General features: G+C 41.1%; 1 protein-coding gene across 2 annotated transcripts in view; it reads left to right on the top strand.

The window, feature by feature from the left end:
* The first annotated feature begins 10,967 nt into the window (after positions 1-10,967).
* Positions 10,968-23,945, top strand: part of C15H1orf198 (chromosome 15 C1orf198 homolog) — a 32,423-nt gene continuing 19,445 nt past the window's right edge. For both annotated transcript variants that reach the window (XM_049789664.1, XM_049789663.1), the window contains exons 1-2: positions 10,968-11,318; positions 21,585-21,635. In XM_049789664.1, coding sequence (XP_049645621.1) covers positions 10,986-11,318; positions 21,585-21,635 — 384 coding nt within the window. In that variant the 5' untranslated portion in view covers positions 10,968-10,985. The remainder of the gene's footprint in view (positions 11,319-21,584; positions 21,636-23,945) is intronic.

Raw genomic sequence — 23,945 nt, 5'->3', positions numbered from 1 at the left:
GGCCCTCTTATTAGCCTCATGCTGCTCTTTTCTCTTGGCCCATGGATTTTCCGCAAAATTACTGCCTTTATTAAAAACCAGGTAGATGAAAAGGCAAAAACCTCTATTCAGGTTAACTACCAGCGTCTAACCCCGCGTGACTCCTGTGAAAACTTGGCTTTAGTCACCAAGCCGCCTTTCCAGCCACTAAGTTTCCAGGAGATAGAGCGCATAGCTAACAGACGGAGCTCGCTCCGGCACTTGTGCTCTCGGCTGTGGAGACACCTACGACGGGATTAGCAAGGTCCCAGTTAGGGCACGGCCCTAAAAGGCTACAACGCATAATTCGGATCTCTGCGCACACCCACGGCGTTTGTAGCCACCTTTTAAATGCGGCTTTGGCCGTGTCCGACCTGGTCAAACCTTGTATGCCTAAGACACGGTTCTTCCACCCGCTCACGACTTTCCTTCTTTTATTAGAAGAGAAAGGGGGAGATGTTGGGAACTGACTTGTTTGAGGACATTTTGCGGTTCTTTCTGCCATAGCCCAGCTTTTCACCTAAAAGCAATATGCAGTCTTGCTGCAAATTTTTGAGCTAAGAGAAAAGAATGTGCAGCTGCAGGACATAATTTAGCTCTAAGCCCGGAGGAGAGTAAAAACTGCCTGGTACAGTTATCAGAAACTAGGCCTCATTCCTTAAGACCACATTCCGGAGTGAATTAGGCTGTTTTCAATAAGTATATGCTACATTGTCTGTTCAAGATCACTGAGACAAGCACATCTTGCACCATTTCCTGATAGTCAAGCAATTAGGAATGCAGCTAGAAGGACACTAAAAGTTTCCATTGAAACAGCACGTTCAGCATAGCTTGAAGGTCATCCAGCCCCCTAGCCCACTGTCCATTTCGCGCCAAAAGTATGATTGACAGCACCTTTGTACTGCCCCCTTCTCCTTCACTATAAAAGAAGGAGTTGTATTTCAATAAACGCCTTTGAGCAGTGAAATATTGTCTTAGGCCATTTATTATTAACCTCTCTTAAATTTCTTACAGTGTGGTTGTGCTTCTACTCAGCAAAATAGAAGTGCGGTCGTCTGAGAAGCCTTCCCAGCAAATTCCTGCTGGCCGGGCCCCCCTGGGGGGCTTCTGGACCCTGCACTTCATGACATTAAGACTAAAGGCATGTTCAAGGAGGAAACATCACTCTTCAAACAAGTGGAAGTGGAGGTAAACAGATGGGACTATATTAAGCTGAGAAGCTTCTGCACCTCAAAGAAAATAGTGCCTAGGATACAAAATCCACCTACAGAATGGGAGGAAACTATTCACCCAATACCCATCAGATAAGGGGTTAATATCAAAGATATACAAGGTACTGACAGGACTTAAAAAAAAAACCCGAAAACATCTAACCCCATCAAAAATGGTGAGAAGAAATGAACACACACTTTGTCAAAGAAGAAATACAAATGGTCAACAGGCATATGAAAAAATGCTCCACATCACTAATCATCAGGGAAAAGCAAATCAAAGCAATAAGATATCATCTCACAACGTGGAGAATGGCACACATTACAAAGAACAAGAATAACTACTGCTGACGTGGAGGAAAGAACTCTCATTCACTGCTGGTGGGAATGTCATCTAGTCCAGCCTTTTTGTAAAACAATAAGGATACTCTTTAACAAACTGGACATTTAGTTCCCATATGATCCAGCCATACCACTCCTAGGGATATACCCTAAGAACACAAAAACACAATCCAAAAATGCCTTCTGCACACCTATATTCATTGCAGTGCTATTTACAATAGCTAGAATATGAAAACAATCAAGATGCCCTTCAACAGATGAGTGGCTAAAGAAACTGTGGTACATGGAGAGATAGCATGGTGGTAGGGCATTTGTCTTGCATGCAGAAGGATGGTGGTTCTAATTCTGGCATCCCATATGGTCCCCCCGAGCCTGCCCGGAGCTATTTCTGATCGTAGAGCCAGGAGTAACCCCTAAGCACTGCTAGGTGTGACCCAAAAACAAACAAACAAAAAAAAACCAAACAACTGCAGTACATATACACAATAGAATATTATGCAGCCATCAGGAGAGATGAAGTCGTGAATTTTTCCTATATATAAATGCATATGGAAACTATTATGCTGAGTATAATAAGTCAGAGAGAGATAGACATTGAATAGTCTCACTCATCTATGAGTTTGAAGAAAAATAAAAGACATTATTGTAATAATACCTAGTGACAATAGAGATGAGGGCTGGAAGGACTGGCTCACAATATGAAGCTCACCGCAAAGAGTGGTGAGTGCAGTTAAAGAAACAACTACACTAACAACTATCATGACCAAGGTAATAAGAGAAATAGAATGCCTGACTCAAATACAGACAGGCGGTGGGGAAAGAGGAAGATGGGGAGCATTGGTGGTGGGAATGTTGCACTGGTGAAGTGGTGTGTGTGTGCTTTCTATGCCTGAAATCCAACTACAAACATGTTTGTAATTATGGTGCTTAATTTAAGATATTATTTTTAATAATATGTATACTTCTTTCTTGTGTATTTCCTTATGTAGGTGTAGTTCCCCTTTTGGACTTGTTTAGTAGAAAATTCTAGTAGATTTGTATTTCTTGGGTACTGTGTTTCTGCTAGAATCATATGGAGAGATGTTCCTATCTATTAAGGATAGGAACTCCAATATTTTTGTTCATTAGGGACTTTCATCCTGAATTTGTCATACTGACTTGGGCTTCAGTTGCTCAGACATCAGCTGCTCACCCCTGAACCTTGGATCTCATCTTTGGAACCAACACAATTTCTGCACTGTCACCTGGAATCAATCTTCTACTGGGCCTTAGTGCTGCCTTGGCACTGACTTGCACTAAGGTGGACTCTTATGTCACTCTGACAACAACTTGGAAACAGAAAGAACTTGTCTCCAGGGCAGATTTCCCTTGTCACGCCACCTAATGGTGAAATGAAATCAGGAGATGCTTCTTGACACCCTGACATCGACAAAGGATCAATGTAAAACCCAATATCTCTAATTACTGAAGACTGACTGAAACAATCGTGATGAGAAGAACTTTTTCTGGGACCATAAAGAAAAACCTTGGGGTTAGACAAATTAGTCTGTCTGGACTCTGTAGTTGTTCTTAAGGCAGGATGTTCCTCGGTAGGAACACCTGTTTGTAGGCCAAAGGTATTTTTTCTATTACCCCAACTTTTGTGGTGCCTATGCAAACAAAAAACAAATGAAACAAAAACAAACAAACAAAAGCAACCTGCCACCTGTTTTATCTTTCAGATAAGAGCCTTTCTCCTTTTGCTTAGAACTTTAGGGACACGATTTACTTTGTTTTATTTAATATTCCTGCATTTTTTTAATATTCCTGCATTTTCTATGAAATAAGAAAAGGGGAAGTTGTTAGAGTAATAGATTTTACACTATTCACGATAATACCCCTTTGCTTGTGCTTGTTCCACCTGAGTGGGAAGTACCTCTGAACTGGTCCCCTACTCCTACCTGTTCTTCACCCAAGGGAGTGGTCCTGCTGTCCAGGACCTCAGACTAGTCTCTCTAGACTACTTTCAGTTTTGGTTCCACAGCTAGCCTGTCTGCTTAATGGTATCTTTTGCCTGATAGTAGATAGCTGTGGTGGAAGTTTCTGAACTTGTTTTATCTCCCTGACCTTGTGTGTATTATTTGCTTTGTTGGCGTTGCTTCCAAACCAATGTCCCCCAAAACCTATGAGACTTCCACTATCTCCTGGCTCTTTCATTCAGAAATTACTAGTGTGGTGGTCAGGGGACAATATAAAATTCAGGGATCAAACATGCTGCATTGCATAAAAGGTTCATGTCCTACCTGCTCTTTTAAGCATTTTGCTCATCCCTCACTAATGCTTATATGTTTTGGTGTGTGACTTTTTCCTGATATATAAATCCCTTGATACGTAAGAAATTCCCCTCTCTGTTTCTTATAAACTGCTTAAGCCTAAAGTCATTGTCATCTGATACTAATATGGACACCCTAGTATTTTTGAGGGAGTTGTTTTCTTGAAGAATTGTCTTCCAATCTTTGACTTTAAGACTCTGTTTGCTCTGACTATTCAGATGTTTTTTTCTTTTTTTTTTTTTTTGTTTGTTTTTTGTTTTTTGTTTTTTGTGGTTTTTGGGTCACACCCGGCAGTGCTCAGGGGTTATTTCTGGTTCCAGGCTCAGAAATTGCTCCTGGCAGGCACAGGGGACCATATGGGGCACCGGGATTCGAACCGATGACCTCCTGCATGAAAGGAAAACACCTTACCTCCATGCTATCTCTCCGGCCCCCAGATGTTTTTTTCTGAACAACAGAATGTTGGATTAAATTTTATGATCCATATGGTCACACAATGTCTCTTAATTGGTGTGTTAAGACTGTTACTATTATCAGTAATATTGTAGAAATTATTTCCATAGAGTTTTGTGCCTTCTTTCTGAGAAGTGTAGTGTTTATAAAGTTGATCTGCCTTAGAGTAGCCCCTTCATTTATTTTCTTTTCTTTGTTTTATTTTGGTTTTGGGTTACACCCAACAATGCTCAGGGATTGTTCCCATTTCTACATTCAGGAATTATTCCTAAAGGTGCTGAGGGGAACCATATGGGATGCCAGGGATCAAACTCTTATCAGCCATTTTCAAGGAAAATACCCCTCATGTTGTATTATCATTCCAGTTCAAGAATTATTTTTAGATAATAGGAGTAAAGATATTACTTCTTTTTACTTAATTACATTTTCAAGGCATTATGTTGTGCAACATTATTTAATTAAATATTTATAATTTTATTTCTTTTATCTTTTAACTTCTGTCAAAATCTGAGAGTGTTTTTTGTATGTCACATGAACCAAAGAATTGCTAAAAGTCAGGAAGTCCCCAAGATAAAGGCTGCTCTCACTTCTTTACCATTTTCTGGTGTTGCTATATCTTCATGTTGTTTTATAAATATATTTGGGTTTTGGACCACACCCGGCGGTGCTCAGAGGTTACTCCTGACTGTCTGCTCAGAAATAGCTCCTGGCAGGCACAGGAGACCATATGGGACACCGGGATTCGAACCAACCACCTTTGGTCCTGGATCGGCTGCTTGCAAGGCAAACGCTGCTGTGCTATCTCTCCGGGCCCATGTTGTTATATTTTCATGGCTTATTTTGGATCTGTTTTCCTTGATGTCATGTCTCTCTTGGTGTCAAGGCAAACTGCAATAACTTTTTAAAACATTTTCTATAAAGATACTGTTCCTTCTTTCTAGAAAAGTAACCTTTTTTACAGATGAGATATACAGTAGTGTATAGATAGTTCACTTTGTGAAGTTTAGTTTACTTTCCAGAGGCTTTGTGGGTGGGACCAGGAAGATTAAGACCAGTCAATGATTGAACCAGACTTTTGTTTTCTGTTTTTGCTTTTGGAAACACCAGCAGTTCTCTTGGCTTTCTCCATGCTCTATGTTCAAGTATTACTCTAGAAAGGATGGGGAACTATATGGAATGCTGGGAATTAGATCCAGGTTGGCTGTATACAATGCAATTGCTACCCATTGTACTATCATTCAAACACTGAACCTGGGTTATCTGCATGAAAAGCAAGCAATGTGTACCTAGTATTCTAGCTTTCTTGCCAATGATTATTTAAAAATGTTATACACCGTGACCAAAGCAATTGTATAGCAGGAAGTCATTTGGATTGCATGTGGCCATCCCAAATTTGATTTCCAGCAACTAATATAATCCCACTACGAGTGATTCCTGAACAGTCCTTTGGAGTAAGCCCTGAGTACAGTTAGGTGTGGACCATAAACAGAATTTTCATACTTTTCATTTAAAATAAAACTTTTTTTTATCAATCAAGACTAATTTCTGCTGCCCAGAAATTACTGTTCCTAAAAAGGTTGACAAAAGTATATACTCCAAGTTGATTTTACAGTATAACAGATGGTATTATAGTTATCATTGTCTCCTGTGATTGTTTCTACGAGCAACAATAGCAAAGTTGTGACAAATCTTATGTTATGACATGTATTGGTTGTTAAGTTGAGAAATAGTATGTGGACACTGATATCACCAAAGACAATTTTTTATTCATCATCTTGCTTCACATCAACAGAAAGCAGGATCCAAAATCAACAGGCCTCCTCTAATGATTTGTACAGACTTCTGGTAAGTGTCGTCAGTCCTAAATTGGTGTACCTAAGGATCTGTGGGAAATTCTGGGTAATTTCTGCCAGGTAGGGAGGAGCTCTGTGCCTCCTCATTCCACCTGGAATGTCCACTGAAGTTTACTATGAGGCTGAAAGAGGAGCCTCTACTCAGGACAAAGCATGGGAAGAAGCAGAAATGAGGGATCATGCATGCAGATGTGAGGTTGAAGGCGGCACCTGGGGTCTAGGCAAAAAGAATGGGGAGAAAGTTAAAAGCCAGAAAAGTAGAGCTGATATCTGAGAAAGTTGAAAAGCAGAAGAGTGGAGTTGTCTGTGAGAGAAGAGGGAACCAAGAGGTTGTAGCCCCCCTAGAGAAAGGTTTCTGCCATCCTATTTAACACACCTGTAAAAGTGACAGTGATGATGACTCTGGATTCATCAAAGTCAGCCACAAGCTCCAGCATGGGAGACTATGGAATCCACCAGTCCTGTAAGGACTGATACACTAATACACTGAGAGTTCAGTTGAACTCAGCAAATTGGGACATGATCCCCATTACCTGATCTTTCAAGAGGAGTGTGTGTCAGTCAGGAGCAAGGATTGATCTTTGTAGAAATTAATAATAAGTAGTGAGTTTTGCTCTGAGTTTCTTGGTCTGCTGTCTGTGGGGCTGGGGAGCCCAAGTGTATTATATACAGAGCTGTGACTTTGATCCCAGGCACTGCATTACCCAAAGAGCACTGCAGGCTATATTCCTGGCTCCCACTGGAAGTGGACCCAAACTTCCAGTACTTCTGGATGTGGCCCCTCTTAACAAATAAATATATCATAGATTTGATGCATAAACATAAGCTAACGTTTATTCCTACATGTATGTCTTTCCTGGTAGTTTCCCAGGACTTTTCAGAGTTCTTCTGTCTGACAAGAGAGATGGAACAAATAATTTCAGAAATTAATTTGTTAGAGTCACCTAGAAAATCACTAGTACAAACTAGTCACCTTAGTTTGTACACTAAGCATCCTGAATTTGGAACAGTAGTAGAATTTGAAATTGAATAATCTATCTTCTCAGACCAATATGCCATACATATAAGTGAATTACAAACAGAAACTGAGAATTAAATTTCAAATCTGTAAATTAAACAGCTTGCTACTAAATAACTGGTGGATCGGAGAGATCAAAAGATTTTTGAAAAAAATGAGAATGAGGCAAGAATTATCAGAATTTATGGGGCACATCAATAGTATATTAAGAGGAAAATGTATATGATATTTATGATGCAAAAATTCATCTGAAAGGAAAGAAGGACCTAAATAACTTAACTGCATGGCCTGAGAAATTGGAAATGTCCACCAAAATGAGCAGAAAGCTAGCAGGAGGAAGAATAATAGAAATAATACTTAGAGGAGAAATTAATGATCTGGAAACACAAAAACCAATCCAAAAGATCAAGGAAAACAAGAGTTCTTTGAAAATAAACAAGATCAATTAATTATTAGCAAGATTCATGAAGAAAGAGAGGAAGAACCCTAAGAAACCAAATCAGAAATGAAAGGGGATGTCACAAGAGACACTACAGATTTTCAAAGAGGATCAAAAATTACTTCGAGAATTTTTATGCAGTCAAGAAACTTTAATCCATGTTTACATTTTGGATACTTGCACAATTAAACAGGAATAATGTGAATTCCAATCTACTTTCTTTACACTCATATAAGCACATAGAGCCATCCACTTTACATTTTCTCATCAATGTTCAGGTTTTTTTAACTAGTTTATCTCATTGTTACTGGCTTACTCCCTTTGTATGTATTTCTCTTATTAGTAAAAAAATATTTATTTACCAGTTTCATTATTTTAAGTTGTATTTCTACACACCAATAAGTTTTAATTTTTTGTTTTGTTTTGGTTTTGGGTCACACCCGGTGACGCTCAGGTGTTACTCCTGGGTTTGTGCTCTGAAATCGCCATGTGGGACGCCTGGGGATTGAACCACTGTCAATCCTAAGTCAGCCATTTGCAAGGCAAACGCCCTACAGCTGTACCACTGCTCTGGCCCCTGAATTAATTCTTGATGTTGAAAATCATAAATACCATTTATTGTATAGTACAAGCATCTTTATCTGCTTATAGTAGTTACTTTCTCATCTTTCATGCTATTGCTGACTTAGGTATTTCTTTTCTTTTCTTTTTTTTTTTTTTTTTTTTTGGTTTTTGGGCCACACCGGGCGGTGCTGTTACTCCTGGCTGTCTGCTCAGAAATAGCTCCTGGCAGGCCCGGGGGACCATATGGGACACCGGGATTCGAACCAACCACCTTTGGTCCTGGATCGGCTGCTTGCAAGGCAAACGCCGCTGTGCTATCTCTCCGGGCCCTGACTTAGGTATTTCTTCCACATATGCACAGCTGAGCATGGCTGGGTTTGGCCCACACCGAAGGATTCCTCCAGCCAGACAGGTTCCAATGGCATCCTGGATTAGACTTCTGAAGCTTAGATTTCCTGAGATTAGATTGTGTCCTACATGGGGGCTCAGAGAGCAACTCTCACCAGTCTTGGTTGTCCAGCACTTGCCAGAGTGACTGAGGTGGCCCCAGACAGATGCAGTGGATTCTGTTTGTGGGCCACCCCTGACTGTGTGCCCCAACCTGACTCCTATCTCTGTGGTCGGGAGCATTCTCGGTGGGGCTTGGGGGCGTCCTTCTAGGGCGCTGGGGGATCCCTGCAAGGAGAACAAGCAGCCCAGTTGAAGTGCTCTCAAGAAGCAGCTGCCTCTCTGGTGTCCAATTCCCCCTGAGCTACTGGGCACCAACTCCTGGGGGCGTCCCGTCTCCCTGGGCAACAGAACCCAGACATTCTGCACTGATTGTTAAGTCCATCCGTCTTAGAACATGCTCCAAGCCACATAACATGGGGCGCTTTAATGGCCAGTACCCCATAGGCCCGGGCTCCCAACGCCAGGTCACAGCTCTGTTAAAGAGGTGGGGGAAAGCACCGAGACATAGGTCAGCGGGAAGATGCTCACCTCAGACACAACAACCCGGCATCAACATGGGTCCCCAAGCCCACCGGGAGTGATCCCTGAGAGTAGATCCAGGAGTCAGGCCTGAGCACTGTGGGCTGTGGCCCTAAAACCAACACCCAAGAAGGGTTGGGCCAGACACTTCTTGGTTGTTCCCCGACTAAGAAGAAGGGGCTTCTGGGACATGCGAGAAGCCACTGGTTCACGAGCCATGAGGACCAACCCAGCAGGACGTGGCCCCACCTCGGCTTGCTTCTCTGAGCAGAGGTTGTTGCGGGAGTCACACAACCGGGGAACCTGGTTGTCACACGATCTGATGGCTCCCCTGAGCCGGCCTCCCGGCTCCACCTGAAGTCCCCTCAAGTCTCCACTCTGTACCCCCAACCGTAGCAATAGCCCTTTGGCCAACTCGGAAAACGTTTTTAAGTGCAAGGCAAAAAGAAACACAGTATATCTGCACTGTAGGTACTCAACTCCTAGGACCAGAAAAAAAAAAAAAAGGCACTTCTGTGGTTAGGAACTAATTTTCTTTGAAAATTGTTTGCCAGACATGATCCTAGACCTGTCTCCCCAGGTTGGACATCCCTTAGCACACTGCATATTCTCAGATAGCCCACTTTTCTTTTAAACTCACAGTCCCAAGACCCAGCAACTGGAGATGACTTAAGAAAGCAGGAAATTTGCTAATGGATATAGAGAGTATTGTGCTGATTGAAATGAACCAGAGGGAGAATAATAGAAGTAGCTCACTCATTTTTTGACTATAAGAAAAAAAAGATAGCATGGTAATAATAGCCAGAGACAATAGAGATGAGGTCCAGAAGGACTAGTTTATGGAAGGAAACGAGCCACAAATAGTGGAGGAGGGCAGTTAGGATAAGGGACTACTGTGGCAATTATAGTTGGAAATGATCCCTCAGGACAAGAACTGGGTGCTGAATGGAGATAAATGATATGTGTAGATATGTATACATGCATGTACCCCTTAACAATAGTGCAAACCACAGTGTCTAAAAGGGAGAGAGAGTGACAGAGAAACAGAGAGAGGGGGGGGGAGGAGAGAATGTCACTTAGGCAGGCATCAGGGAGAGTGGGAGGGAAATTGGGGACATTGATCGTTGGTGCGAAATATGCACTGGTGAAGGATGGTGTACATTGACTGAAGCTCAATCATGGACAACTCTGTAACCCCGATATTTAAATAAAGTAATCAGTTAAAAAATAGAAAGAAAGAAAAAAAAAGCCGAGGATGACTGACGCATCAGGAAAAAGACAGGGCAGGAGTAAGAGCGGCAGGAGTCCACTAGAGGGAGAACAGTATTCTTTTGTCAAGTAAGTGGCCACGTGGCGAAGTGGCCAAGGCGGTACAAAAGAAACCCCCCCCCCCCCACTCCCAGGGCAGCAGCTATAGTCTAGGAGACGTTCCCGTTAAGCTTTAGAGCCGGAGAAAAAAAGATGTGGGAGAAGCCGGGCCAACGCTGGATGTCTGGAGAATTCGGAGGACACAACTAGAGGATCAGAGGACGCAGTTGCCGAGCTGGAGACAGCTCGAGGGGCGGGGCTGTGGTGGCAATAAGAGCGGAGCTTCCGGGGAGGGGCGGGGCAAGACGAAGCTGGGCGGGCATTGAGGCGGTGTGGGGCGGTCCTTGCGGGCGTCGGGGCGTGGCCTGTCTGAGAGGGCGTGGCCTTGCAGGCATTGGGCGTGGCCAGATTAGAGTTGGGGCGTGGCCATGAGGGAGGGCGGGGCCGAGCTGACGGCGAGGCGAGGCGGGGCGGGGCGGAGCGGGCAGCCGGCCGGCGATGGCGTCCATGGCGGCTGCGATCGCGGCCTCGCGTTCGGCGGTCATGGAGAGGAACCGGCCTTTGGACGACTGGGAGCGAAAGCGCTTCACCTACTTCTCCTCGCTGAGCCCCATCGCCAGGAAGATCATGCTGGACAAAGAGAAGATCCGCGAAAAGTACGGGCCCGAGTGGGCGCGGCTCCCTCCGGCGCAGCAGGACGAGATCATCGACCGGTGCCTGGTGGGGCCGAGCGCAGGGGCCCCTCGCGACCCCGGGGCCTCGGAGGACCGCGCGCGCTTCCCCAGTCTGCACGGGCCCACCGGCCTGAAGATGGTGCGCTTTGGGGACGAGGTAGGTGCGGGCCGCCCGGCGGGGACCCTTTCCCCCAAAGCGCGTTCCTAAGCTTCTTCCGATGGAGGGTCTCCAGAGGGATTTTTCTAAGAATCTCTGGAAGAAAGTCTTTGCTTTTTTTTTTTTTTTTTTTATTTTTTTAGGGCCTTTATTTGGAAATGCCAGGCTGATGGCTCCAGGGACATCTCCCGGAGGAGAAGGCTGCTTTGCCCTTAGGCGAGGCTAACTAAATCAGAATCAGTTCGGTTCTAAGCTAGCCCTGGCACTTAGATGCAGATCATTTTCAAGCCTGAGTTTTTCCCTGGTATTAACAATATCAACAACAAAAAGGATGATATCCACCTCCATACCTGCCAGGGAAGGCTTTGCAGCGAATTGTTCATATTTGTCTTGAACTTCATGGGGGACAGTGAAATTCCTAAGCCAAGTACCAGGAGGAGGGCTCTGATGTCTTTCTTCCAAGATGGGGAAACAAAACCACAGACCAGTCCTGAACTTTCCTAAGGGAGTATGAGAGGCTGATTTGTTATTGTTGTTGGTTGGTTGGTTTATTTGAGGCGGTGAGTATGGGGACCCTAACTTTTCAAACTCCAAACAACTGGCGAGAAGTTGAGTGAGTGACATCCCACAAATCTTTGCTGAATTGGATGGCAAGGTCATCCTTGCCTGGGTCGCTGCAGATCTGCGCTCTTAGGCGAGTTCTTCGGGGACAGTCGTTATAAAAAAAAAAAAAAAGAAACTTTGAAACATATCTACAGAAACAATTTAGGGGTGACCCTCAGTCACAAAGGCCTGAGTGTTCTCGGCTCAGATACTTGGCCTTTATCTCGAAAGTTTTTCTAGTCAGACCTGTTTGATGCCATTCCACTTTGTAACTTAAATGTTAGCTTCGAGAGGCCAAATCTAGAGGAGTGAACAGTATAAGATTATAAAACGGCTCCCTGTGAGTCTGTGAGGCCGCTGTGGAGAAGCTAGTCTTGGAAACTTTTCCAAGGAAAAAAGTTATAGACCTGCGGGGGGAGAGTAGAGGGAAGAGGAAATTTTACTTGAATTTTTTTCCATCATCAGACGTTAATTAATAATGTATTGCACTTTAATGGAGATGAAAGTACAGAAATACACTGCCAGCTTTGCTTTAGTCTAACTAGCTAAAAGAGAAGTATAGTTGGATTTTAAATGCAATGCTTTGCCTGGAAAAACAAAGGTGTGATAAACTGAAGATATTTACAAAAAAAAAAAATACAAGTTCAAATTTTATTCCTAAAGTAGAAACATTTTCAGTAGGAATATATAATATGCCTTTATAAAATATTTGCAGTGTCTGTGCTCAGATTTGGAAGATGAAAAAACAGATGGCATCTATTTAAGAGACTCATGAATAAATAACATGAGGGGAAGTAAACCTGGAAATACTTAAGAAATGCTGCAGGGTGTCCCTTTCTTTTCCTTAGCTTGGTATGTATTCTCAGGTCTGCTCATCATCAAAAAGCCTGCTCATAAGGGTTTATCCTTGATATGGAACCACAAACCCCAGCTAATTCTGTACTCTTTAATTCCCTAACTGAATGCCAAACAGTACCAGATTTTGAATTTGTAAGCCCAGTGGAATTTAGAAGTTACTATGGTGTCTTATGTCCTTCCAGCAGAAAATCGAGCTCTTTTTCAGAATTGAACTCAGCTTTTTCAAATGGAGTGAGGTACAGGCTGAGAGACATGGTTTAAAACACTAAGCATTTAAGATTTTCTGTTAGAGGCTCAGGTTTGATCTCTGGTGCTTTGAACATCAAGATAAATAGATGTGAGCAGCAGTGAATATGGCCCCCAAGTTATAAAAAAAAATTAAATTAGGACTAGAGAGATGGTATAAGGATTAACGTGCGTGTTTTACATTTATCAATCCTGGCTTTATCTTTTATATAACATATGGTTCCTGAGTACCATAAAAATGTTTTAGTTTGCTGTAGTCCCATTTATTCAGATATTATACTCTAGCCCTTGCCATTGGCATCCTATCATTGAAGACTCCTTTGAAGTTTAAGTCTTGGAGTGTTTTGCCTAAGTTTTCCTCGATGAACTTTATAAATTTAGATCTAATCTCAAGGTCTTTGATCCACTTTGAATTGACTTTTCTGTAAGGTGAGAGGTAAGGATCAATCTTTAATTTTTTATATGTAGTTATCTAATTGTCCCAGCACCATTTGTTAAAGAGATTTGTCTTTATTTCATTTCATTTTCTTGGCTCCTTAGTCAAAGATTAGTTGGCTTTATACTTGGGGGATTGTCACTTGATATTCTGTTCTAACCCATTGGTCTGAAAGTCTGTCTTTGTTCCAATACCATGCTGTATCACTGTGGCTTTGTAGTAGAGGTTCAAATTAGATAAAGAGATGCCTCCTAGTTTCTTGTTTTTCATTATGGTTCTGGCTGTCCTAAGCCTGTATGGTTCCACATAAACTTTATGTGATTGTTCTAAGTCCTTGAAGAATGTTGTCTGAATTTGGATAGGGATTGAATTGAATCTGTATAGTAGTTTAGGTAAGATGGTCATTTTGATAACATTGATTCTTCTGATCCATGAGCATGGAATGTTTTTTAGGTCTTCAGTTTCTTTATTAAGTGTTTCTTAATTGTTTTGGATTTTTCATGGTATATATAGGCCTCTCATCTCTTTTGTTAGGTTGATTCCTAGGTAAGTGATGGGGTTTGACACTTTAAATGATATAGACTGATCTCTTTCTCCTCTGTTTATTTATATAAAGGAATGCAACTGTCTTTTGTGTATTGATTTTGTCCAGCTTCAAGATCTCTTAACTGCTGACCTGCTCTTTAGTTTTGTTATGCACCATTTTTTTTTCAGTGTCTGTTAAAACTGGGCACTTATTAGTATAAAAGAGAAAGAGTAGAGGGAATAGGGAATTTTGTCTACAGAAAGCTCAGTTGCATTTGACCTCCTTCTTTGCAAATTGGGTCACTTAACTTCTATCTCCTGTACCACAGCATCTAAAAGCAGGCTCTGGGAAATGGGTGTCTGGTAAGCTTAGCTCTGAGTCATTTTGATGTTTATTCTGTCCCAGTCCTAGACACTAGGACTTTTGGCATCTGGTTATTTGCCTTCTAATGAGTTCTTCAAGTCATCAACTTAGACCCCACTCCCTTTCTATTTTTTCAATGTTTGGTAAAAATAAAAAAGGGAAATTTTAGAGTTACAGTCTAAGTATTTTTGGACTTTTCTTTTAGGAAGGTGGAATTTTGGTTTCCATTCTTCCACTGATCCCTGTAATTTTTAGGGAAGTTGGCAGGGTGGATGTGTCATATAGAAAGACATAGAGTTCTTAGATACTGAGTCATCCTCACTCAGTCCTGCCTTTGGAACATCTGCTTCATCCTGGTCCTTAGGTTACCGCCCATGGGCACAATAGGGCCGTCCTGGAGGAGGGTCTGCACATATACCTCCATTTCTAACAGGTATATCTTCTGGGAGATGGGGCAGACTCCATCCCTACCAGGGTTCAGGGCACTTCATCCTCCCTCTTGTCCTGATGAGAGTTCCCACAGCAGAAGGCAAGCAGGCAGTACGGTCTCAGGTACTGTTCTTGGGGGTCATGGGTAGTCCCATTGACCTCCCTCGGAAATTAGACTTCACGAGGATCCTCCAAGTCTCAGGCTTGGCCCAGCTCTACTACCTCGGGTAGGCTGCAGAGCAGAGTAGGGGTCTGGTCCTTCCTGTTATTCCCTGTGGCCCCCTCTCCTTTCCTGTCAAATACACCCCCAAACCACGGTACTGGGCCTCCTTCACAAGTAAATGCCTTTTAGAAAAAAATAAACAATAGCATGAACCTTATAGTATAGCAGTAGGGTGTTTGCCTTATACACAGAAGGACGGTGGTTCGAATCCCAGCATCCCATATGGTCCCCTGAGCCTGCCAGGAGCAGTTTCTGAGCGCAGAGCCAGGAGTAACCCCTGAGTACTGCTGGTGTGACCCAAAAACCAAAGAAAAAAAAAGCTACTGACTTTGTACAGGAGTTGAGAAAATGGTTTTATGTCCAAACCCAGTCCTACAAGCTCCCACAGTGAGTTTGTTGGCCCTCTGCCACAAACTTCTGGGCACTCAAGATGATGATGCATTTGTCCTGGGCTAGCTGTGAGTTCTGAAAATGGGCCATACTATTTCTCAGGCTCAGTGAGAGGCTCACCTAGAGACTTCCAGGAAATAGGTTTTATAAATAAGTCAAAATGTTCTCTCCTACAGAGAGAGAGAGCAGGTAGAACAATAAAGGCTTTTGATGTCTAGAGTCTTCTTTTAATTGACAAGAGACACTTTTATATTAATCAGGAAAGAAGGAAGGACAGGGTGCTGTCACTGTAAGCTTTATATATGTTTTTAATGTTCATTTCCTGAAAAACTCCTTGACCATCCTGGCACTTAGTTTTTGCTGTTGTCTGTAGAGACCCAAATTTCTGGATTTCTGTTCATGTTGGAATTTGTCCAGTAGTTAAAGCATAACTGCTTATCTGTTGTTGGAACTGCAGTTTTGTGCTTCCATTTATGAAAATAGTCTTATCTCATCAGAATTATTGAAAGTCAAAGTCAAAGGCATCGATTCTATTAATATATAAATAGTAGTCCTTAATAAGCATTTGGTGGAGAGAGAAAAGAACATATTTAACTATTTATCCTTCTCTCCTTTTATGTATAATTTAAGGTGTGTGTGTGTGTGTGTGTGTGTGTGTGTGTGTGTGTTGATTTGATTTGATGAGTACCTTGTGATTCTCAAGGCTTACTCCTGGTTCTGTGCTCAGGGATGATTCCAGGCAGTATTCTGGGCCATACTCAGTGCCATAGAACGAAACTATGTCAGGCACATGCAAGGCAAACCCCTTAATCCTTATACTATCTTTCTGGCCCAGGTCTTTATTTTTTTTAGAGCAGTTTTAGGTTCACAGCAAAAATTAAGTTATAAATTCAAAGATTTCTCATAAACCTCATTCACCATTAACATCCCTAAGAGAGTGGGACATTATTACAAATGTAGAACCAACACATGACACATGATCATTCTCAAGACATAGTTTGTTTTACATTCTTGGTTTTGTACATATATCCTGGCTTTAGATGAGTATCTAATAACTTTCATCCTTCATGCTGAATAGTTTCACCATGCGAGCAATCCTAGGTGGATAGCCTACAGATCCTTTCTTTCCCCCTAACTTCCAACTACTCATCTTACTTCCTTAGTAGTTTTGACATTTCCAAAACAAACTAGAGTTGGGATCATATATGAAGATTATTCAAAATTTAAGATTTCCCCATGACTTTTCCTGACTTAATAGTTCATTTATAAAAAGAGCTACTGGGGCTGGACAGATAGTAGGGTGTTTGTCTTGTATGCAGCTGACCCCAAACCAACCCAGGTCCAACCCCTGGTATCCCATATGGTCTCCTGAGCCTGCCAGGAGTGATTTCTGAGCACAGAGACAGGAGTACCACCGGGTGTGGCTTCAAAACAGAAAAAAAAAAAAAGAAAAGAAAAAAGAAAAGACAAAGAGCTGACTGATATACCATTGAGCTATAGTTCACTGATCTATTTATATACTGAAGGACATCTTGGTTGCTTTCAGGTTTGGGTAAACTTCTAAAGAGAGCTGACATAAACACCCATGTGTAGGTTTTTGTGTGGTCATAATGTTCTAATTCCAATTCTTGTCTTAATATTAAGGATTTGGTTGCCTCAATTGTTTGTAATATGCTGCTGTGTCTTATTTATCTTGGTACTGACTATGACAAGCTCATGAAATGAGTTGTTTATGATGACATTCAATTTGTCAGCAACTGGAGATGATCCCTCTTCTGTAGACTCTGCTTTCTTCAATATATTTCTCTAGCTTTAAGTATTTCAGAACTTGAGTTTTTTACCTTTAAGGGCTAAGATGCCTCTGAAGTGTAACACCTGCTGATAATCCTGGAGCAGATGCCCTAAAGAACCCATTGAAAATCACCACTATCATTTGTAGAACTTTCCCTTCATCTCAAATAGAAACACCTCTTTTCTTTCCTGAGGAATTTTTTTACTTTGTGAATTTTCCTATTTTGAAGTTTTTGAATTTTTTAAGAATTTGCCCATTTTATTTGACCTCAAATATGGAAAACAAAATATTTGTCCAGTTGTGACTGGCCTATTTCACTTAGCTTAGCATAAAGTTTTCAATATATATCCACATTGTAACATATGCTAGTTCAAATAGCACTCCATTAAGTATATAACCCACATTTTGTTTATTTATCTTTTAGAAAAATCTTGCCTCCCCTTTTGGCTATTTGAATTGTGAATAGTATTGCCAGGAACACAGACATGTAAATTCAAGCCTGTGCTATTGATTTGATGCTGCTTTACTCTGGGCTCTGAGTGATCAGGGATCACTCCTGGCAGTGCTTGGAGGACCATGCACTGCCAGTTGTACTTGGGACCAAATCTTGGTAGGCTGCCTGCAATGCATGCACCCTTCCTTTTTTATTATCTGTCTAGTTCCTGCTCAGTTTATTATACGTAGGAGTGGAATGCTGGATCAAATGGCAATTGTTTCTTGATTTTTTAGAGCAACTACCATACTGTTTTTCTTAGTGGTTATTCTAATTTACCTTCCTACTAACAGTACTCAAAGATTCAGCTTCTCCATAACACTTGTTACTTTTGTTTGTTTCTTTTTAAAGAATCATCATGGTGTGGGTATATTGTGAGATTGGCATTTAGCCACAACATATTACTTTTTATTTTAATAACATTTATTTTAATTTTATACAGCTTAATATTTAATAGTACTAATCCCTCAAGTTTTTATCAGCTCTGATAAATTAATCCCATGCCCCTTCCACTTGCCTATTTTCAGCTTCCAGAAGTCAAATACTTTGAGCCTAGTGAGATCTTAAAACACCAATGGTACCAAAACACCAATGGTTTATTTTTACCATGTCATAAATAATTATGTGCTGGGGCTTTCTTTTGAACATGTATTTTGATACTCCAGGCAGAGAGCATATGTTTTGTTTTGTCTTTAATTTTCAATAGGAGGTGAACATTGTGTTGGGTGAAGATTTCCTAAATAACAATCGGTACTCAAAGTCTCCTGGATGTTAGAGAATGTCCTGTCCATCCATCCATCTTGAAGTCCTTGGAATCACAAAATATAGCCCTGACTTGGCCTCTGATAATTGCCAGAATCTGTTTCTCCTGTGAGACTCTCAGTAGCTTCTCTATTGTTTTGCGCCTTGTCCTATGAGATTTGGTGGCAGAGGCTTCCTTTAGAAGAGAGATCATTTCCAGAGAGACTGAGTGTTATCTTTGGCATAGATGTCTTTGAGGGAGAGGAATGTGACTTGGAGGATAACTCCTAGCCGAAATGAATTCCATCCAAAGTTGTCTTGTAGTCTAAAGCTGCTAATTAGCTTTTCAGCTTAGATAGTTTCAGATCTTAGTTGTCAGGGAGACAGATGGAGAGCTTAAGTGCAGTCCTACAGAACTCCTTCACATGTGATTTAGCTCACTTTGATTGCTTGCTGGTCATCTTGAAAGCTGAAGATCATAGTATATCTGTATATATATGCATCAGGACTGTTGCCACTTGACAATTCTTTTTTTTTTGGGGGGGGGCCACACCCGGTGGTGCTCAGGGCTTACTCCTGGCTATCTGCTCAGAAATAGCTCCTGGCAGGCACAGGGGACCATATGGGACACCGGGATTCGAACAAACCACCTTTGGTCCTGGATTGGCTGCTTGCAAGGCAAATGCCGCTGTGTTATCTCTCCGGCCCTGCCACTCGACAATTCTGATCCTATTTTTTTATCCTGTTGCCTTGCTGCCTGTGTTTTTTGTGGAGTATTCAGGAGATATCAGAGCTTCAGTCACATTTCTTATTTGTTTGGCATGTTTATTTTAAGTGCTTTATTATTTTTTTTTATAAGCTCAGAATTTCAGAAATCTCAGGAATTTACCCCTTGGCTTTAGTTTCTTACTGGAACAAACAAGGCTGACTTAATAACCAAGTTGGGTAAAATAAGTGTGGCCTCTCTCTCTCTCTCCCTCCCACCTCTGGAATTTTAGCTACTGTGGGCTGCAACCAAGGAGTTGTTAGCTGACCAAGCTCTAGGCCAGTGGTCCTCAAACTACGGCCCGCGGGCCACATATTGTATTTATTCCCATTTTGTTTCTTCACTTCTAAATAAGATATATGCAGTGTGCATAGAAATTTGTTCATAATTTTTGTTTTTACTATAATCTGGCCCTCCAACAGTCTGAAGGACAGTGAACTGGCCCCCTGTTTAAAAAGTTTGAGGACTCCTGCTAGGCTATCTTCTCAATCATCTTTGTAAGCCAAAACCATTATTTTAATCTTCTTAGAATTCAAAGAGACTTGATATTACGTAACTAATTTTGAGGGATAGGTCTTAATTTGCCATCTCATAAGGAAAGAGCAGCTTTTGTATGTTCTGGCCAGAGCCAGGAGTCCTACTGTTTTCCCTGCCTCTGCTTGCCTCCTTTGAGTACACCAAGTAGATAGCAGCTCTCCCACCTTGGGATAAAAGGAACAGCTTTGCCAATTGATTTCCACAAGTACAGACCTAAAGTAAGGAATACTTGTACCTCATTGTTCTTCTTTAGTTGTCCAGTCAGAAACTAAAATTCTTATTCTATCTTACATAAGAGGTACTTAGAATGTCTGACATCACAGAATTTTAAGGATTTAGATTATTTATGTCAACTGCAGCTCCCCAATCTTTACATATACACCGCACACAGAGTTGAAGGCTAGGCTATATAACATTCTGCTCACAAAGATTTGAACTCATTTCTCCCAGTATCTCATTTCTAATTTGGGGGGTATAATTTGTAAATTGAAGAAATAATGGGCTTACCTGAAACTCCAGATAGGAAGACAGTGGTCCACTTCTCCTTATTAAAATATTTTAAATTAATATATTTGGGGACCATAATAAATGATATTGGGGTTGTTCTTTTCATAGTGTATGGGGATTGAATTTGGGCTCCATTATAAAAAGCATGTGCTCCAGCCCTTTGGGTTATTTCCATGGCCACTATTCATTTTTGTAGGTCCACATGCAGAATGCTCCTGGGGTTGAGGGGTTACTTTTAAGTGGAGGTCCACAAAGGCCATTTTTGGTAGGCCTTGTATTACTAGGATGATGGCAGGGCCCCACATATGCTCTACATGTATTTTGACACCCGAGCTAGAGTCCCTCTCTTAAATTTTTTTCTAAGAGCCAAGTATGATACTCAGAAGCTAATCTGGGGATGCTGTTTCTGGAAGAAGAGAATGGGGAGCCAGAGAGCCTGACTGAGGGCAGGAAGTATGGGACAAAGATATAATTTGCCTTAATTTTATTTTTGTGTTGGGATAATATCCATTTATTATATTTAACCTGTTTCAATCTCTATCATCCAGCATATCTCAGTATTTAGTTTGAAAATATGATCCCTACTTGAAGCGGGGCAGAGTTGAAACTTATATGAGCACGGGTTGGTATGGGGTTGAGAGGGGAACCTTGGAAAAAGGTGTATTGTCATTAATTTGGGCAAGAGAACGAAACATAATAGATTCAGGGTCATATCTTCATTGATTATTCTGAAGGTCTCTTTTTGGTGAGTGTCAGCAGTTATTACAGAGTTCTTACAAATTAAGCTTAAATGGACATTTTCTTCTTTGAGTTTGCTGATTATTATCTTCCATAGACATAGAATGAGGAAGGGGCCTAGATAGATACCTTGGTGCTGACTGACAAATCTGAAAATCATATTTTCATCTGTTATTGCATTTAACTCTCCCAATAACCCTGCAGAGGGACCAGACATCTCCTTTTACAGATGAATAAACTGCAATTCTAAAAGATTGTCATCTTCCCTTAACTACACAGCTTATTGCTGCTAGGTTGAGACCTGAGCTTGAAAACCTCTCTTCCTTTTCTGCTCAGGTCCCCTGTCATGAGCCTCTCCAGAGTTTCAAATGTCATCTTATAGTGGAGGGACATGATTGTGACTGGCAGCTGCCTCCTACCCCCACTACTGCAGGGGAGTAAGAACCCAGAAAGAGGTCAGCACATTTTCTGCAGAGAATCAGTGTCAGACTTGTTTAATAACCCAATGGAGTTTATTTTTAATTTTGGTTCCTCCAATGCCTTGAGTGGACATTGGATTCAGTATGTTTGGATATAGTTTTATATTTTAGTTTTATTCTTGAACTTTTTTTTTTCCAGGACATAACTTGGCAAGATGAGCACTCTGCCCCATTTTCCTGGGAGACAAGGGTAAGTTGAATTAAATTTAGATTATGTGATCCCTTAGGAATTATCTTTTTATAAATTTTTCTGCATATGGTGGATTCAGAGGGTATTGACTTTACTGCTAGTTTATAGGTGAGGTGCCCACTCCTATAGAAAAGAAGGGGGAGTGGAGAATAGCGATGAGTTAAGAAGCACTCTTCTGTGGTTTAGTGAGTGATAGAATTACAGTGATCAGTACTATCTCCTGGTCCTAATGGTGTCCTTTGACTAAGGTCCCTTCTCATGTAGGAAAATGGCCCTTTCTCTACTCATAACTCTCCCTTATTGGCCCTTGGCACTTTTGGGGTGCTCCAAAGATAAAACGTTGAGGAAAGACTTTACAGTTATGTTTTAGGGATTTATAGCTGTCGTCACTGATAAAGTCAAAAAGGCAACAGAGTCAGGAAATTGGGTGGATTGGTGAGAGTGGCAGAGACAAGATTGCTGATGTAGCAATATTGCTGGGAACAATCAGCTCTAAAGTGCTGATTAAAGTGCAGTCTTAAGGATATAAGAGAAAAAGAAAGATTATTTTGTATTGTATGAACCCAAAACAGGCAAGTGTTAAGCTAGTACATATACTATAGACTACATAAGCTATATACATATACTAATGAATCCAATCCAGCATGGATTGGTAATTTAATTCTCATTTACTCTCCTGGTCATATTTATTTAATATCATAATCTTTCTCCCCAGAGTTGTTTGTGAGCATTGAGCTTAACTAATTTTATTTAACTGATTCATTCATTCATTTGGGGGCTTTATGCCGTACTTGACAGTGCACAGGTCTTACTTCTGGCTTTGTGCCCAGGGGGTGTTCTTCTTGACTTGGTGGACTATATGCTATGTCATGGATTGAATCCAGGGTTGACTGCATGCAAAAAAAGCACCTTACCACCTATACTATCTTTCTGGCCCTAGCTTGATTGAATTTAATCCATTTCCCTGTTTTTATTTTCTAAAGTAGAAGTGCAGTAGTAAGCACTGAAATGATTAAGAGCAATCATTAACCTAAGAACAGATCAGGATTTTCTGAATTGGGGGCATTCTCTACCGTGTTGCAGTATTCTTCCCATAATGACTGACCAAGATGAATGAGGATGAGGACTTGAATCTAAGGTCAGACCAGGACTTTGGCAGACTGGAAGGGATTTTTTTTTTCATTTGTGTCTACATTGCTCAGCAGAAATGGGGTATCCACAGATGGGCAAATAGGTTAAATCATAAAGTGACAAAATAATTAGGGATATGGAAGAGCCTCCAAGAGGGAGACATATATGAAAATGAAATTCTTGACAAGGGTTAGATGGCTAAGGATAGTTAGTTGGCTTTCATGTAGAAGTATAATGTTGTTTAAATGATTGCTGATCCCCCAAAATGAAATGGCTGACTCTAGGATGTGGAAACTCATCAAGATGAATTTAGACTAGAGTTGAGAGGTGGCGTCTCAAAGATAAACACATGGGTCTGTATTAAACTATGAAGCTTGTATACTTTAAAGAAAATGGTGGTCAGAAAACAAAGCCTACCCATAAATGGGGAGAAAATTTTATCTATTGCCTATCTGATAAGGAATTAATATCTAAGGTACTGATAGATCTTACCAAGAACTAATAATCTAATCCCAGCTGAAAAATGAGGAGAAGAGATGAACTGAAACTTTCTCAAAGATTAAATACAGATGGCCACAAGATCCATGAAAAAGTCCTCCACCTCATTAATCATCAGGGAGATACAAATCAAAACAACAATGAGATACTATCTCACACCTGGATATGGGAAGAAAGAAACTCATTCATTGCTGTTGGGGATGTCACCTGGTCTAGACTTTTTGAAAAACAATATGGATATTCCTCAAAAAACTAGAAAGTAAGGTCCATATGACCCAGCAATTCTGGGAGTATATGTTATGGACTTAAAAACACAATGCAGAAAAAAAAATTCTGTACTCCTACGTTTCATTGCAACACTATTCACAGTAGCCAGAATCTGGAACAAATAAAGTGCTTCAGAACAGATGAGTGCAAAAAAAAAAAAAAAAAGGTACATCCATCTACACAATGGAAAACTATGCAGCCATTAAAAATGAAGACATGAAATTTCTTAATTATGGATGGATATGGAGAGTATTATACTGAGTGAAATGAAGGGAGAGGGGTAGGCAGAATGATCACACTTTTTTGTGGGATACTAAAATAACCCCAAATAATATAGTAATAGTACCTTAAGATAATACAGACAAAGGTCAGGAGGACTAATCCATGGTAGGAAGTTTGCCACAAAAAATGGGG

This window comes from Suncus etruscus, chromosome 15 (assembly GCF_024139225.1).
Source record: "Suncus etruscus isolate mSunEtr1 chromosome 15, mSunEtr1.pri.cur, whole genome shotgun sequence".
Taxonomy (NCBI): domain Eukaryota; kingdom Metazoa; phylum Chordata; class Mammalia; order Eulipotyphla; family Soricidae; genus Suncus; species Suncus etruscus.
The sequence above is the reverse complement of the archived record's forward strand: the minus strand, read 5'-3'. Positions and strand labels throughout refer to the sequence as shown.